We start from the raw sequence: 14,461 nt of genomic DNA on the forward strand, positions 1-14,461 counted from the left end.
TCTCCTGATATATAGTGGTTCTTATCAGATTAGAACTACAGATATATTTTATAGGTTCAGTCACCCTGATTTCTTGGTAAAAACAGCAGTTGTAACTTCAAGTTAGTGAACCCTTTCACTTTTATTTACACATGTATCAGGATTACTTTCACGTCAAAATATTGGTACACATGTATGTGGGTAAGTACCGTACAGTGTTCATACATATATATGAGCACACAGACACAGAAATGTATGCTGTGCATGTATGTATGTATGTGTGTATGTGTGTATGTATGTATGTATGTATGTATGTATGCATGCATGTATGTATGCATGTATGTATGTATGTATGCATGTATGTATATGTATGTATGTATGTATGTATGTATGTATGTATGTATGTATGTATGTATGTATGGGGTTGTTAAAACATTGTAGAAAAGTGTGGTTCATTTGTCCACACATAGAACATGTTATTGCTGGTACAGCAAGACACTTTGGATTATTCTAAATTGACTAAAATTGATCAGAAATTCAAAAAGAATAATAGAGTCAAATTGGCAGGAAATGTTTAGTCATATGTGGTTGATTCTTGCCTTGTATAATCACAGCCAGGTCAATGTCAAAGCCTTGGTATTTAACAATCAAATGTCTTCTGAAATCTAGCCTTACTTTCAATCTCATAAAAATAAATGTTTTTATGTAGGAACACTGTTTGATTTCTTCTATTTTCCATTTTTTTTCCCTTCATCTAATGTCATTTGTTTTTGGTTTTGTTGTGTTTGGAGTGATTACCTGTTGGCTCTATGTATGTAGGAAGAGGAAATCTCTGCACAAACACCAAAAATAAATGACAATACACAAACAAATAAAGGTATAACTATTAAAATAAAGGAAATTCCTTCATCAGGTTTTAATTAGATGGGACCTACTTTGATATTCCAGGTGATCATTGAGGCCATGAATTTTAAGACGGTTTAATTCCTAATGACAACATAGATAGTTAATCTCACATCATGAATTATGTTATACATCTTTTGTGTATGTTGTCAAATCTGCATTTAAGCATATTTGTACCTCTGTCCACAGTAAATAAACTAACCCTGTCCATTGTAAATAAACTAAACACTATCTAAAACACATTTCAGGATCTAACTTTAGTTTCTTAACAGACAAGCTGACTTTTGAGGTGACATCTTTTCTCACCCAACATCTCATCTTCAATCTAATTTCACCCTTAAACAACTTTATCTTATTATCAAATATTGATCAGATCATTGAAAACTTTCCATGATCAAGCCATACAAGTTTTATTCTTAGTTTCTTATAAGAAAAAAATATTCATATTTGACTCCACATTAAATGTCAATAAATTCTTGCTGACTTGAAGTGCTGTCACAAGTTTAGGCAGTTTCAAAATGGGTGTCTTCACTGAAGACAAAGTCCAAGCCACACTCAGTATAATTAATATGTGTGCTTGTAATAAGAGACAGACAGACAGACAGACAGACAAACAGACAGACAGACAGACAGACAGACAGACAGACAGACAGACAGACAGAACCTACTGCAGTATCCCATACCTGCATCTATGAAAATTATTTCACCCTGCTCATGATACAATGATAATGAAAACTACATTTTATAACAAAAGACAAAGATTTGAAAGATAAAATGGTAGAAGGTTCATTTTTTGACATTATTTAATTTAACTTAATATAGCTGAAGGGTCAAGGCTATATTACTGAATTGATTGTTACATGTATCAAGGTAAATTGAACTAATATCAGTAATTACTGGGTAAATCTATGCCTTTTTACTTGTTATTTCATGTCTCTTGTATTACTTCCGCTGTTTTCATTAAACTGTTTCCTGAATTACTGATAATGGCCCTGTGTCAACAATCTTCTTAATGGAATGATATTTAAAGAAGTGGTTCAACCGAGAGCCTTAATGAAATCTGTGCAACCATGTATTATAACTGGAGCCAAGTCCATTTCTATTCCAGGGTAATGCCTTAATTGCTTCTACAGATCAATAATTGTCTTTACACTGTATTAATTGAGAAACATTTGTTATCAAGACCGTTTAATACATGGAAAAGGTTACTTAAGATAGTTCAATCTGTCCTGTTCAGTTGCAGTTCTACGGTAAGTTTAGGTGGTGAAATGTCCTATCGTATCTTTAGGTGGTGAAATGTCCTGTTGTTAGCCTAGTGTCCAATCTGTCATGTTCTACAGTAACTTAGGTGGTGAAATGTCCTGTTGTTAGCCTTGTGGCCAATCTGGCTTGTTCTACAGTAACTTAGGTGGTGAAATGTCCTGTTGTTAGCCTAGTGTCCAATCTGTCATGTTCTACAGTAACTTAGGTGGTGAAATGTCCTGTTGTTAGCCCTGTGTTCAATCTGTCATTTTCTACACTAACTTTTGATGAAATGTCCTGTTGTTCGCCGTGTGTCCAAGTCGTCCTGTTCTATGGTAACTTTAGGTGGTGAAATGTCCTATAGTACCTTTAGGTAGTAAAATGAATAATCAATCCTGTTCTTAAGCAACTGCATTAAAGTGAAATATCCAATATTTATGTTGTTCTACAATAATTACGCGATGCAAAAAATGTAGGTAGTAAAACTGTACAGAAGTAAGCATGGCATCTATATCAGATGTTGTCCTGTTCACAGTAATTATAGGTGATGATGAAATGCCCTGTGGTCAGCCTGGATTTCAATCAGACTATGTATCATTCTCAAGTTGTTTCATTAACTGTTTGATTATATGTTAGTAGCCTAAATCTACCCATTAATATTCTACTACATTGTAATTACTGCAGTAATTAAACTGAAATTGCAGATATGATATTAATGTAGACGTACTACATATTACAGTACTTATTACACCATAACAAATTAGATAATATTTCATAAAATGTATGGGATACATGTATATTCAAAATGTCAATTTTTTTGAACAACTACATATTTCACTCAGTTGTATCTCATAGTAAACGTGGATGACACTTTAACAGTTTTAAGTGACTACATTAGTATCATATGTTAATATTGAACAATATGAACAAAGTTGTTCAAGTTATTTTGTTATAAAATGCACGATATACATGATGTAGTCACATAGAAAGTGCTAATAGTCTATGTGGTTGGTATTGCATCTCTAGAAATAGAAAACGCAATTTTCTATTACATTATGTACACTGTCATGTTATCACAATAGAGCATGCAATATTTCTTTTCATTCAGTGTGTCACGAACCAGTTTTTAAGTTCTCAACCTAATCTGAAAGAAAACAAGAATTCCTCATTCACGATGTAACACGACAATATTTTCACTTCTCTCTCAAAACCACTCAATGAAGAGCAATTATGATATATGATCAAATTTAAAGTGACTGCAAATTAGCTAAATTTATCAAATTTAGGTACTTAAAAAAAGAAACATCTACAAATGCATCAAACCGATAAATTAGGTGTAATACAAAAAAAGAAATCTAAAAAAGCCCTCTTTTCATACAATTTTTACTAGTTACATTCATCACTGACAATGCTTGCATAAAATTTTATACCAAGATTCAGAAGATCAAACTATTTGAATCTTAGTTGCCATGGATACAGTGACAGAATATTCTTTCAGGATCATGACTAAAAATAACCTAACAATTCAACGAAACGTGGTTGCCACGGATACAATGACAAAATGTTCATTTTGGTTATTTTTATCCTTATTCCAATATAACATCAGTCATCCAGATACCGTACGTTATTACATCTTTGTCCACTGTACTTATTTCCACTTCATGTTTCCAATTTTCCATCACGCGTCGACACCATTTCCCAACGGACAAAATGAAAATTTCATCAGAGTTTAAATAAATATAATTCAATTTAATGGCATGAATAATTCTGAATCAGTTTGTGATGATTTCCCAAAGCACTAAAAGTGGTGTCCTTGTTAATATATCATGAGAATAATCTTGACAAAGTATCAACCCAACGTTCTTTTCTAAATTCTATATATCCACAATTTTCAAGCAAGATGTCGGGGGTGAATTGCTCAAATGTAAATTCTATTTCTAGTCACCAAAATGTTTCTTATTGTCACTTCATGGTGCTCAGTATTCAAATGATTTCTAAATAACAAAATTTCAAATCCTTCATTTCAAAATGCCAGACAGTTTCTTTCCGAAATAATTCTTCGGTGACTCCTTCAACATTGGAATCAAAACGCATTAAGATGAATGTACCTATAGCATTTCTGTTGTCATCGCATCAAGATGAATGTACCTATAGCATTTCTGTTGTCATGGTTACTAAAAAAATTACCCAAACATCTTATGATTGAAGACAGTTATTAAAGCCTCCTAGCTGTAACCTCTTGTTATTCTTTCATTAATTTTGACCTATCTTTAACACTGTAGACCAAACCTTTGCATGAAACGGTTCAATTATTCTAATTAGCACAATTACCTGCGTATCAGAATGACTATTCATCGATGGTACACATACTGTGTACGCTAGGCTGGATGTCTATATTAAACACAGTCATGTCAGGTGTACAACCATTCACTCTTTTATCAACAAACTGTAAAATTGTGAGACAGTGACATGGTCTGATCACTAGGAAAACAAACATGCTTTGAACATAATATATACCAGTAAGTCAAAAATACACAAACCATTCTCTAAATTCTAAATGCAATTTTCTGTTTTCATGTAGTTTCCATGTTTATACATTCACAGACAGGATCAAATAAGTATCACAAAATACAACAGGTCTTGTTTACTGCCATCAAGCTTGATGATTGAAACTTTTCTATTCTTTTGTTTTTCATGGCACAACATGCATATGTTAGGAGATCATCAGATGGCACAGCAGTTTGAGTTCTTCATAGATTGCAGTATAGAATTTATAAGTTGAGAACAGTAATTGAAGAAAACAAATGACTGCATTTCCTTAGGCACTAGATCAAGGAAATTAAGATTGCGTTTAGTCGTGTGACTGCAGGCAATGCAAGACCATATTAAAAACCCAATATTGTTGCAGGGTTATCTCAACTGATCTGAGAGAACAGAGCGAATGTATAATCATTAAGTACAGAATGTATGCAATGAGGTATGAAGCTTTCAAAATGAAATTATTTTTGCTTGAGGGAAGAGTTACAAATATTAAAAACATGAATAATGTGTTGTTGGCAGTCACAAATCATACAGTAATTATAAACCTTCCCCATATCAGATTCACTTTCAACCTATACATTGGCATCATACTACAACTCTTCAAAATTAATAAAAACAAGACGGAAATTTCCATCCCAGTACAGCCCAAAAAGATAATACTCTGACATCATACCATTTCCCTTTGAGAATTCAGACTAGCTTTTAATAGACAAAATTAGAACAGAGTACTTAATAAAGCTGATGATGCCAGGACTCTTATTGTCCACAATGCTGTAGATAAATTCACTCCTCAATCACAACAATTGCTGACACAATATGTTACTTGGATTTTAAACAGACTGCTTTTGATTACATGTATGATTTATGGTGTAGTAACAACCCGACACGTGTACAGGTCATCAAAATCACAATCAGGACATCTCACCCCCATACTGATAAGAATGATCCCAAATTTTTTTTTATGTTTTCATTACTTTTTAATGGCAATCGATTTAAAATTTTAAAAAAAAGTGAAAAAATCAAAAATCATCTTCTTCATGTTTCTCAGCCTCTCCTTTTCCTCCTCTCTATCTTCTTTTTATTAGATTCTTGGTAACAAGCCCTTTCCCAGCTTCTCTACACAATTGGCATTTTCTCACCCCCACCCCCCCCCCCCCCACCCCCTTTCTAACTTCTGTCATGAAAGAAATACTCCATTCATGAACATAACAATTTGAAAATGTTCACCCAACAGTTTGGTCAATGACAGCGTGCAATCTCTTGAACCATGACAACTCCTCCGACTTAGTATTCATGAGCAAATTATGCAAATATACACGCGTTGCTAAAGCAATGCATCATCAAGCACATGTAGTGGACATGTGATAATTTATGTTATTTACATATGATTTTACGGATTTTAATAACATAATGACTTTTAGGGGTGTGGCTACATTAACCTTTTGAAAACGTAGTCACGACAAGTAGAGATTACGAGGGTTAACGATGTATCTTGGCTGTGTCATAAACAGACTTAAGTTGAAGACTATAAAATCACAAAATGCTCTAGTGACAAAAATATCTAAGTTTACAGTAATTACTCTCGCAGTCCAAACTGTTTGAAAATAATCCCAAATTTTCACTGAGATGTTGGCAACATCAAAGGTGTACTAAAGAAAGATACATATTTTTTTGTTGCTGGTCAAACTGATAAGAACAGTTTTTCTGTCTTGTGTCAGAGTCACCTCATACCAGACCATAATACAAGGATAAGAGAACACTTGGTTTTAAAATCTAGCCGTGACCACTAGATTCAAAAGCCAATGATGAAGCTCTAAGATATACAGGCTTTGGTGTAATTATTGTGATTAATATCAGTAGTTACGTCAAATTGACTTAGAGGGCGCACTTGATATACAACAATAATTGCACAAATCTGCAAATGCTGATGAAATGTTGCTGTAAATTTGAGATTATTCTCAACAATTTTTGACTCAGTGAGTGACTGAGTAATAAATATTTTATGAAAAGTGTATTAAAATTCATACCCACATTGTCCTTATGATTTCCCTTCAATAAAACAAATTATAGATATCATATTTTTCTATAACTACGGTACACATATACCAGCATTTTTTTTTTTTTTTTTTTTGTAATGTCAGAGATGAATACCCCATGCCAAGAACGCAATCCAATTCATTTCATTTCATTTCATTTCATTTCATTTCATTCCATTCCTGAAATTGATTTTTTTAATTTCACATAAATGCCCCTAAGTGATCCATTAATAGTTATGTACTAGATGACTGGTGATAGGAATCCATATTAAATTGTAGGATTAATATTACAAGACATACACTACATTTTGTAGATCTACAACACAACATAACAATTTATTGATTCAATAGCGGGATAATTAGTAGCTTAAATTCCATCGATCTCTCTCTTTGTAAATTTCATCATACAAAGTAAACATTTATATACTAATAGCACAACCTGTAGTGGTGACAGATATGGTTTCTCATCAGGTAATTTCAAGATATTTTTAGTGCCTTCTGGTCAATAAAACTTTCAATGGTACTGCTGTGTACAAAGTTATGTACTTGCCATTGTTACTAGCTGGTAAGAAATATATAATGCCATGCCTAGCATTTCACACACACTTTGTCCAAATCTGGAAGATGGAATGCAAAACCAAGTATCATGTGTATGATGCAGCTATATGGGAACATATATATATGGGTGATATAAGATTTCAAAACATAAAATGTTTTGTTTGTATGCCTATTTTTTTCATCTTTGAAAAAGCACCTACAATCTGTGCTCTAGCTCCGTGAACAAAGTAGGTGCTGATCCCTCTAGTTAGAGTAATTTTATCATGTGGTCCTCGAATGAAATATTAAACAGGAACTGGAACAGGGTCCTGGGACGCTGAGCCCTCAGGTAAATTGTAATGTATGTGTTCACCTGAGCAAGGTAACAAGTACACTGAGTTCTCGTGTACATGTAATGTATGTGTTCACCTGAACAAGGTAACAGGGTCACTGAGTCCTCTAGTAATGTCTGTGTTTTTCCTAGACAAAGCCACAGGCAGGCACTGAACTGACTTTAATATAAGTTGTGGTTATCCCTGAACAAATAACTCAGTTACTAATAGTAATCTGTATTCTCTCAGCAGCCACTTGAAAAAAAAATATCAATTTTTTTTCTAAACATGGATATCAAATCACAATCATGGCACATTAAATATTCTCTTGACTATATGGCAGCAATCATTCATTTCAGCTAAATGTCAAAAGCACCAACTCCTTCCTGGCCTCTGAGCAGAGACCCCCAAATGTGATTACCTGTCTTGGAGCTCAAGTAGAAAGATTCCAGAGGGACACTGTATGATAAAATCAACTATAAATAATGTCTCTTGGTAAATCTGTTTGACTTGATATGAAGAACTCAAGATAATCAAAACTGTCATCTGTCAGATCAAAAACATAGGTACACCACCACCAGCATTGTCTTGAGATCTGTCAAGCAGCGAATGATGCAGTGGGCACGTCGGGTTTCAGACAAAATGTCAAAGGACCATGATCTGTCAATTTCAGTCCTGTCTAGAGATGATTATTGAAAATTCACCTAATTACATTTTAAAATTTCAACACTGAAAAAAAACTGGGACTTAATTACATGTCGATTATCTAGACTTGTTTTTGAACTACAATAAAATGATGACAACTTTGATTTGAAAGATTAGGAATCTTTGATTATACTACTAGGTTGATGTAATGGCTGTTTTAACTGGATTACCAAAATTGTGATCGCTTGCAAGTCTGTGTTCGCTAACCTTCCGGTGCACTCAATCAATACACTGAGAGAAAAATAAGGTATGATATATATATATACAACTGTGCACAGACTGTTAACGAAAACATAGTTCAGCTGAATTCATCCTTACAAAAACACTGTCAGTAGGCACATACTTTGTATTAAACTACACTGGTTGTATTAAATAACATGGATTATGTGAACCTATGTGTCAGCTTGAATCAGTAATACATAGACTGACATGGCCGGCAAAGGGGGGACATATACCACAGTACACAGAATAGGAAACTAACTACACAATAGATATACTGCCATTCTCTCCTCCTTGCCATCTCAAACATTCAAACTCAATCAATTCCTAAAGAAAAACAATGCAAACAATGGAGATAAAAAGGTAGGCACATTCAAAATGTGTGCAGAGAATGGTTTAGGGTAAAAAGAAAGTATTGATAGACTACTGTGACATGAGAATAATACTTATATGTTCATGAAAGCACTGTCATTCACACATATTTGAAAAGAAACATCTGGTCTATCCCCCTGAACAGTCTGCCCCTTTCACCAGCTAAGGTCACCTAGAGGTAAAGTAAATATACTAACAGTTCTATGAAAATACATTACATGTACGGCAACTACACCATTCCTACAACATCACTGGTAGTATAAACATTCCTGCCAAAAATATCACTATAATTATTATGTAAAAAAACAGTCATTAAAACTAATAAGAGAAACAAGTCTACAATGTGTGCTAGTTAGTACATTCTGACACTTGGTAATGTTTCACAGTATCCAACCCCTACACTACCTGACATAATGATACAAGACTCCATCTTTGAAATATTCTTGGTAAATTATTACAACATTCAAAACTCGTCATTTTTGCAAATCAAATGATGAGAAATTGTGACTGAGATGTGTAAAGAAGAATTAGTGCTATAATTCTTGCCTAAAATAAAAGTGAAACGTGAAAGTGAAGAATTGTCGTACAACATCCAAGTCAAGTCATTGTCAACTGAAATTTTGACAAAGATCTGTAAAGAGAGATTATTGGTATAAATATAATTCCCGCCTAAAATAAAAGTGAGATGTGCCAAAAAAAAGTTACAGAAATGGAAGAATTTTCATGTAATCGATTTTGGTGGGAAAGCCCTCAGCAGACTTGGTACACAAGATACTACATGGAGACCTATCATTCAGACAGTAACATTTCACCACAGAACTTCAAACATTACACATTTTCAAATTCAGGTATCAGAACATCTACCTAGAAAATTGAATTCCGTGTTTCTCCTTCAAAACGTAAGATGAACCATAATCAAATTTTACCTGACTAATTACACAGCTAGAGACATTCAACTCAAGTTCAAAAGTTTAGTAGAACGTACGGCCTCATATATCATATGACTTGTCAGAATTCTATTACACATCAACATAATCAGGATAATACAGAAACAATTCCCTAATATTGACTCATCCATCAATGTCAACTTCATCACTTTCACCAAACACAAAACTGTTTGCAAAATACTTTTCCGGATCACTTTTGTGTCAGATGAGTAAAACAACTGTTTGAATAATGTCACGAGTACCATTAAAATCAGGTACTTGTATCCAAATATTTAGTATACCAGGAAGTGAATTAATGCAAACAGTAAATACAACTCTCTTCGTTTTTTCGCTAGGTACAATGTATAAAAGCACACAAGAGACTATGAATTTATCAAATTATCCGAAACCCCTGAAATTGAATTAAGTATGTGACATTTTATTTAGCATAATTGATTTTCTATCACCAGAGGGCAGTGTCTCTGTACATCATTGGGGTGACAGTCACTGTGTTAACAAGAAGGCGGGCTCAGGTTGGGTAAAATCATTCCACGGCAACTCACACAAAAATACCTACATTTTTGCTATTGAATCATTTTGAAATTTACAGCCACCACATGACTGGTTTTCAATTTCTATCAAATTTTCATTTTGGCATTCCATGTAATAATTCACTTTTTATTTTGTAATTATTTTTTAACGACCTCCCTTTCAGGCTCTGCATGTGTATAAAAAGCATTATAGAGAAATAATTTTTTTTTTATGTTGCACTGAGCTACATATCTAAAAATCAACCCACAGCCAATACAGCTTAAGAACATACACACTTTCAAGTGAAAAATTAATCCCATGATAAATGAAATATAGTAGATTTTATTGGCAAGTACTGCTCAATAAACTTGTGGAATTACACACTGAAATAACAAGTTCTAGAGAATCCATCCTCCCATAATTCATGTTGGCCATCATGCATGTTATATACTGTCTGGGTGTGAACTCAATAATGATTTCATAATTTGATATAAGTCAGAGAGTAGACGTAGCTCGAGGCTGTAACTGGCAGCAGTGAAATGAACAGTGAAATGAACACTCGTGATTTATGCAATTGTAATAGTGGTGAGCAAAATAAGCCCCATTATTATCAAGCCAGCTGATTCTAAGTATCAGATTGCAAAATTCTCTGTATGTACCACAATTGAGAATTTATATCTGGGAGCGGTGCAAACTCTGCGGTGATAAATCATGACAGGTTTGCGTTATAATCCAAGACAAAACTTGTATCTCATGGCAACTAAATACTGAAAATGACTGCAATCACTCATTTTGTTTTCCAATTTTATGAATAAACCCACAAATCGCAAGATTTATATGCATGCAATATGGTAACAATGTCATACAGTTCAAACTCTGACAACAGGTTTCTATAATGTCTATCACAGTTATCATATTCGGGTGGATGGATCCCCTTTGTACTAATGGTTGGGACATGTTGGTGTTTATGAGGGGGGATTATTTCTATGACAATAAAAAAAAAAAATCGATACCACAGCAAGATAATGACAATGTTGCATTATTTTCGCTCATTCCTTTTGTCTAAAAGAATGTACTGATACAGCTGTTCTAATCTGCGTGGTATATTAGCAACAGGTGCTAGACCGCCATGAAACATGAATACAGAGTGTAGCAGTCATTCCATTTTGGTATTCACATGGAATGCTAGTAATGATACACCATAAATCATCACCAAGAGAGTGACAATGAGGAAAGTGAATACGGATGAACAAATGGGGCAGTAAAGAGAGACAAATGACAAGATGAACTCAAGTCAGGATGTTACAAATAACATTGTTATTGTACTCGGCCAGGATGTGATCACCAAGGTTTTCCTAGAATACAGCCAACTGACAGGAAAACGATATTTTAGTGCTGACGATGAAATGTTACTCTAGTTCTAATCACATTTCAATGCTAGCTAATTCATGATGATTCATCTACTAGAAATATGAATTATCATCATCACAGAAATTCCTTGATATTTTTATCATAAGAATTGCATCACAGTTTATCCAATGCATCTTTATACATAAGAACAGGGAAAATTCTGCATTTGCAGCAACATCAGCTGATAATTATGTTTTTACTCGTGATAGTTATATCCTCACTTACAACACAAGACTCAAGTGTAGTAAAATCTTATTTCTTTTTAGTGTTTCCTATCCTTCATCATTCCTTTTAGTGCATATAAATATACTTAAATCCAAACTGCAAACACGGTGGTTCAAACACTGGAAACTAAATTTAAAATGTACACATGCACCGACATCTACAATTGCGTTGGTTTGGCAGCCTACCAGTACACATGGATTCACCAATTGCAATATTCATGATGTGTGGATGTGTGCATACACATATGTGTGTGATGTACATACGTATGTGTATGATGCACATATGAAGTCAGTGTAGTCCATCGCACTAATTTCCTGTTACAGTCATTACACTTCATTTCCGTGCAACCTTTGGTCAATTACAGAGACATGGATGGCATACTCACAAAGCCTGAGTAACAGTTCATGTCTATTGACTCAACAAAAGAAAATACTGCAAATTAGGTCAGAGTGATAACAACGTCTACACTTTATTTTAGTATTACCTACACTTTTTGAGACCATAAAATATAGTTTGCAACAACTTCATTTCAAGAGTTGTGTGTATATAACAAATAATTATTGATCAGAGGTAGGGCGGGATGATTTGTCAGGTGATGTAAATACTAAATAGGCATCATTATCATTTCCTTAGACCTTACTTAATAGCCTGTATGCTGATAGTGCCAGAATTAACATTAGTTACCAGTTAATACATGTCATTGCTCAGTAAATCAACTATCCCAGATAACTCTGCACTCAGAATACTAACACTATCTGTAAATACTTCTGAACCATATGATACAGACACATACTTAGTAACGGTAGAATAATGAACGTTTTCACATGTCATACCATCTTGACATCATTCTGTGTTGTTTTCTGATATTAAAGTCTTCACCTACCTGAGGTCTGAGATTTCTGTAAATTTTTTTCATGTAAGATTTCTGTTTACTGCTCGCAGGTACTGGCATTTCTTCGTAAAATTCATGTGCTAGGTCTCCATCTTCATCAAAATACATAGAACTGTGACAAGAAAGAAAATGACAAACATATTTATTTCAAAAAGTTGTTTTTTTCTTTTAAACCTGTCGAGTTTTTGCTGTGTTGACATGTATTCCTTCATTAGATGCCATATGAAACCTGATATACAATTTTTTTTTTAATGTTGATGCGACTTGTCAGAAATTATTAAGCTGGTTATTTCCGTGGGGTACACCCAAGTAAATTGAACACCTGAGAACTGGCAGTCATTTAACTGTGGCATTCCCAAAGGAAATATAACAATAATCGCCCTGTATTGTGTATTAAACGTCGTCAGAAATATTATGCAAATTTTCTTGCGGGTATAACGGTACAAGTCTAAAGCACTCCTCATATCCTATTTATACAAAGAATCAACTCTAATTCTATCTAACATATAAAAAACTGAATTCTTAGAATTACATTATTAATCATGAAGTGAAACTTATACTATACGTATCGTTTCACTACAAAATACACCAGTATAAATTTGTCACAATACAATGCCATGGTAGTGGTTGACTGACTGTGTTTTCATCAGCCATTTTTCCACAACGCCGAACATGTCAGCTTCAACATAATTACATTGTGCATTGTCTGGGCACTACAAAAATAAAAGTAGAAATGCGACACAAATGAGCCTTTGAATATAAAATGTATAAAACTACATCAACAGGTTGACACTTTTTAGTATATTAATAACATCTATTAATTGTCTGTCAAAATTCCCAAGACATAAAGGTGTAGTGAAAACTAACATGCTATAGGTTATAGCAACTATTATCAGCTAACAATATAGGCTGTCTTCTCCTTGTAATAAATACTTGTCGGTTTAGTATTCTGAAGTGTTTATTATAGTGAAGCATGTACTCTACTGGAAATGTAAGTTTAGGGGACATGAAAGGGTGTTTGTTTTAGCAGAATATTCAATATATATACAGAGTTTGTTATGAGGAGGTTACAGTGTTGAATATTGTTATGAGAAGATTACAGAAAATTTACATGTAGATATACAGCACTGAAATTTTTCTAATCAACTAAACATGGAACAGAAAGATTATCTTGGGGTGTGCAAATACAACGTTTTCACACAGCACTTGTAAAAATATGATGGATTTTTAGGTAGGTGATTGACACAGCTTTTTCTCTAAGGCATTTGGCATCAGTCTGTTAATGTTACCAACTCTGATTCAGCTGTCTGACATCAATCAAATACTCATAATGCTTGATTTCAAAAAAAAGCAGACACAGTGAAGTCATTCGTTGTGACATGCTGAACAAATGCAGAAAGAGTGTTTGTATAAGTGCTACTACTGTCAGTCAAGTAAATTACCAGCTAGAGGAATACATTCAAATAAGATTGACACAGACAGATTGTGGCATCAACCGCAGCAGACAAAGGAAACCTTTAGAACGACTACAGGATTTTGTTCCGGGGCTAAAAAACAGTGGCAGAAACATCTACTAAGGGAATCTCTCTTCAGTTTTGTTGAAGAAATTCC

The 14,461-nt window shown here is 33.9% G+C and overlaps 2 protein-coding genes across 3 annotated transcripts in view; one reads left to right on the forward strand and one right to left on the reverse strand.

Moving 5' to 3' along the window:
* Positions 1–14,461, reverse strand: part of LOC144436938 (tumor suppressor candidate 2-like) — a 70,124-nt gene that overhangs the window by 39,058 nt on the left and 16,605 nt on the right. The window contains exon 2 of the mRNA XM_078125809.1: positions 12,842–12,962. Within this exon, the coding sequence (XP_077981935.1) occupies positions 12,842–12,962 (121 nt within the window). The remainder of the gene's footprint in view (positions 1–12,841; positions 12,963–14,461) is intronic.
* Positions 1–14,461, forward strand: part of LOC144436901 (uncharacterized) — a 76,982-nt gene that overhangs the window by 29,682 nt on the left and 32,839 nt on the right. The window lies entirely within an intron of this gene.

The sequence above is a fragment of the Glandiceps talaboti genome, chromosome 1 (assembly GCF_964340395.1).
Source record: "Glandiceps talaboti chromosome 1, keGlaTala1.1, whole genome shotgun sequence".
Lineage (NCBI taxonomy): Eukaryota > Metazoa > Hemichordata > Enteropneusta > Spengelidae > Glandiceps > Glandiceps talaboti.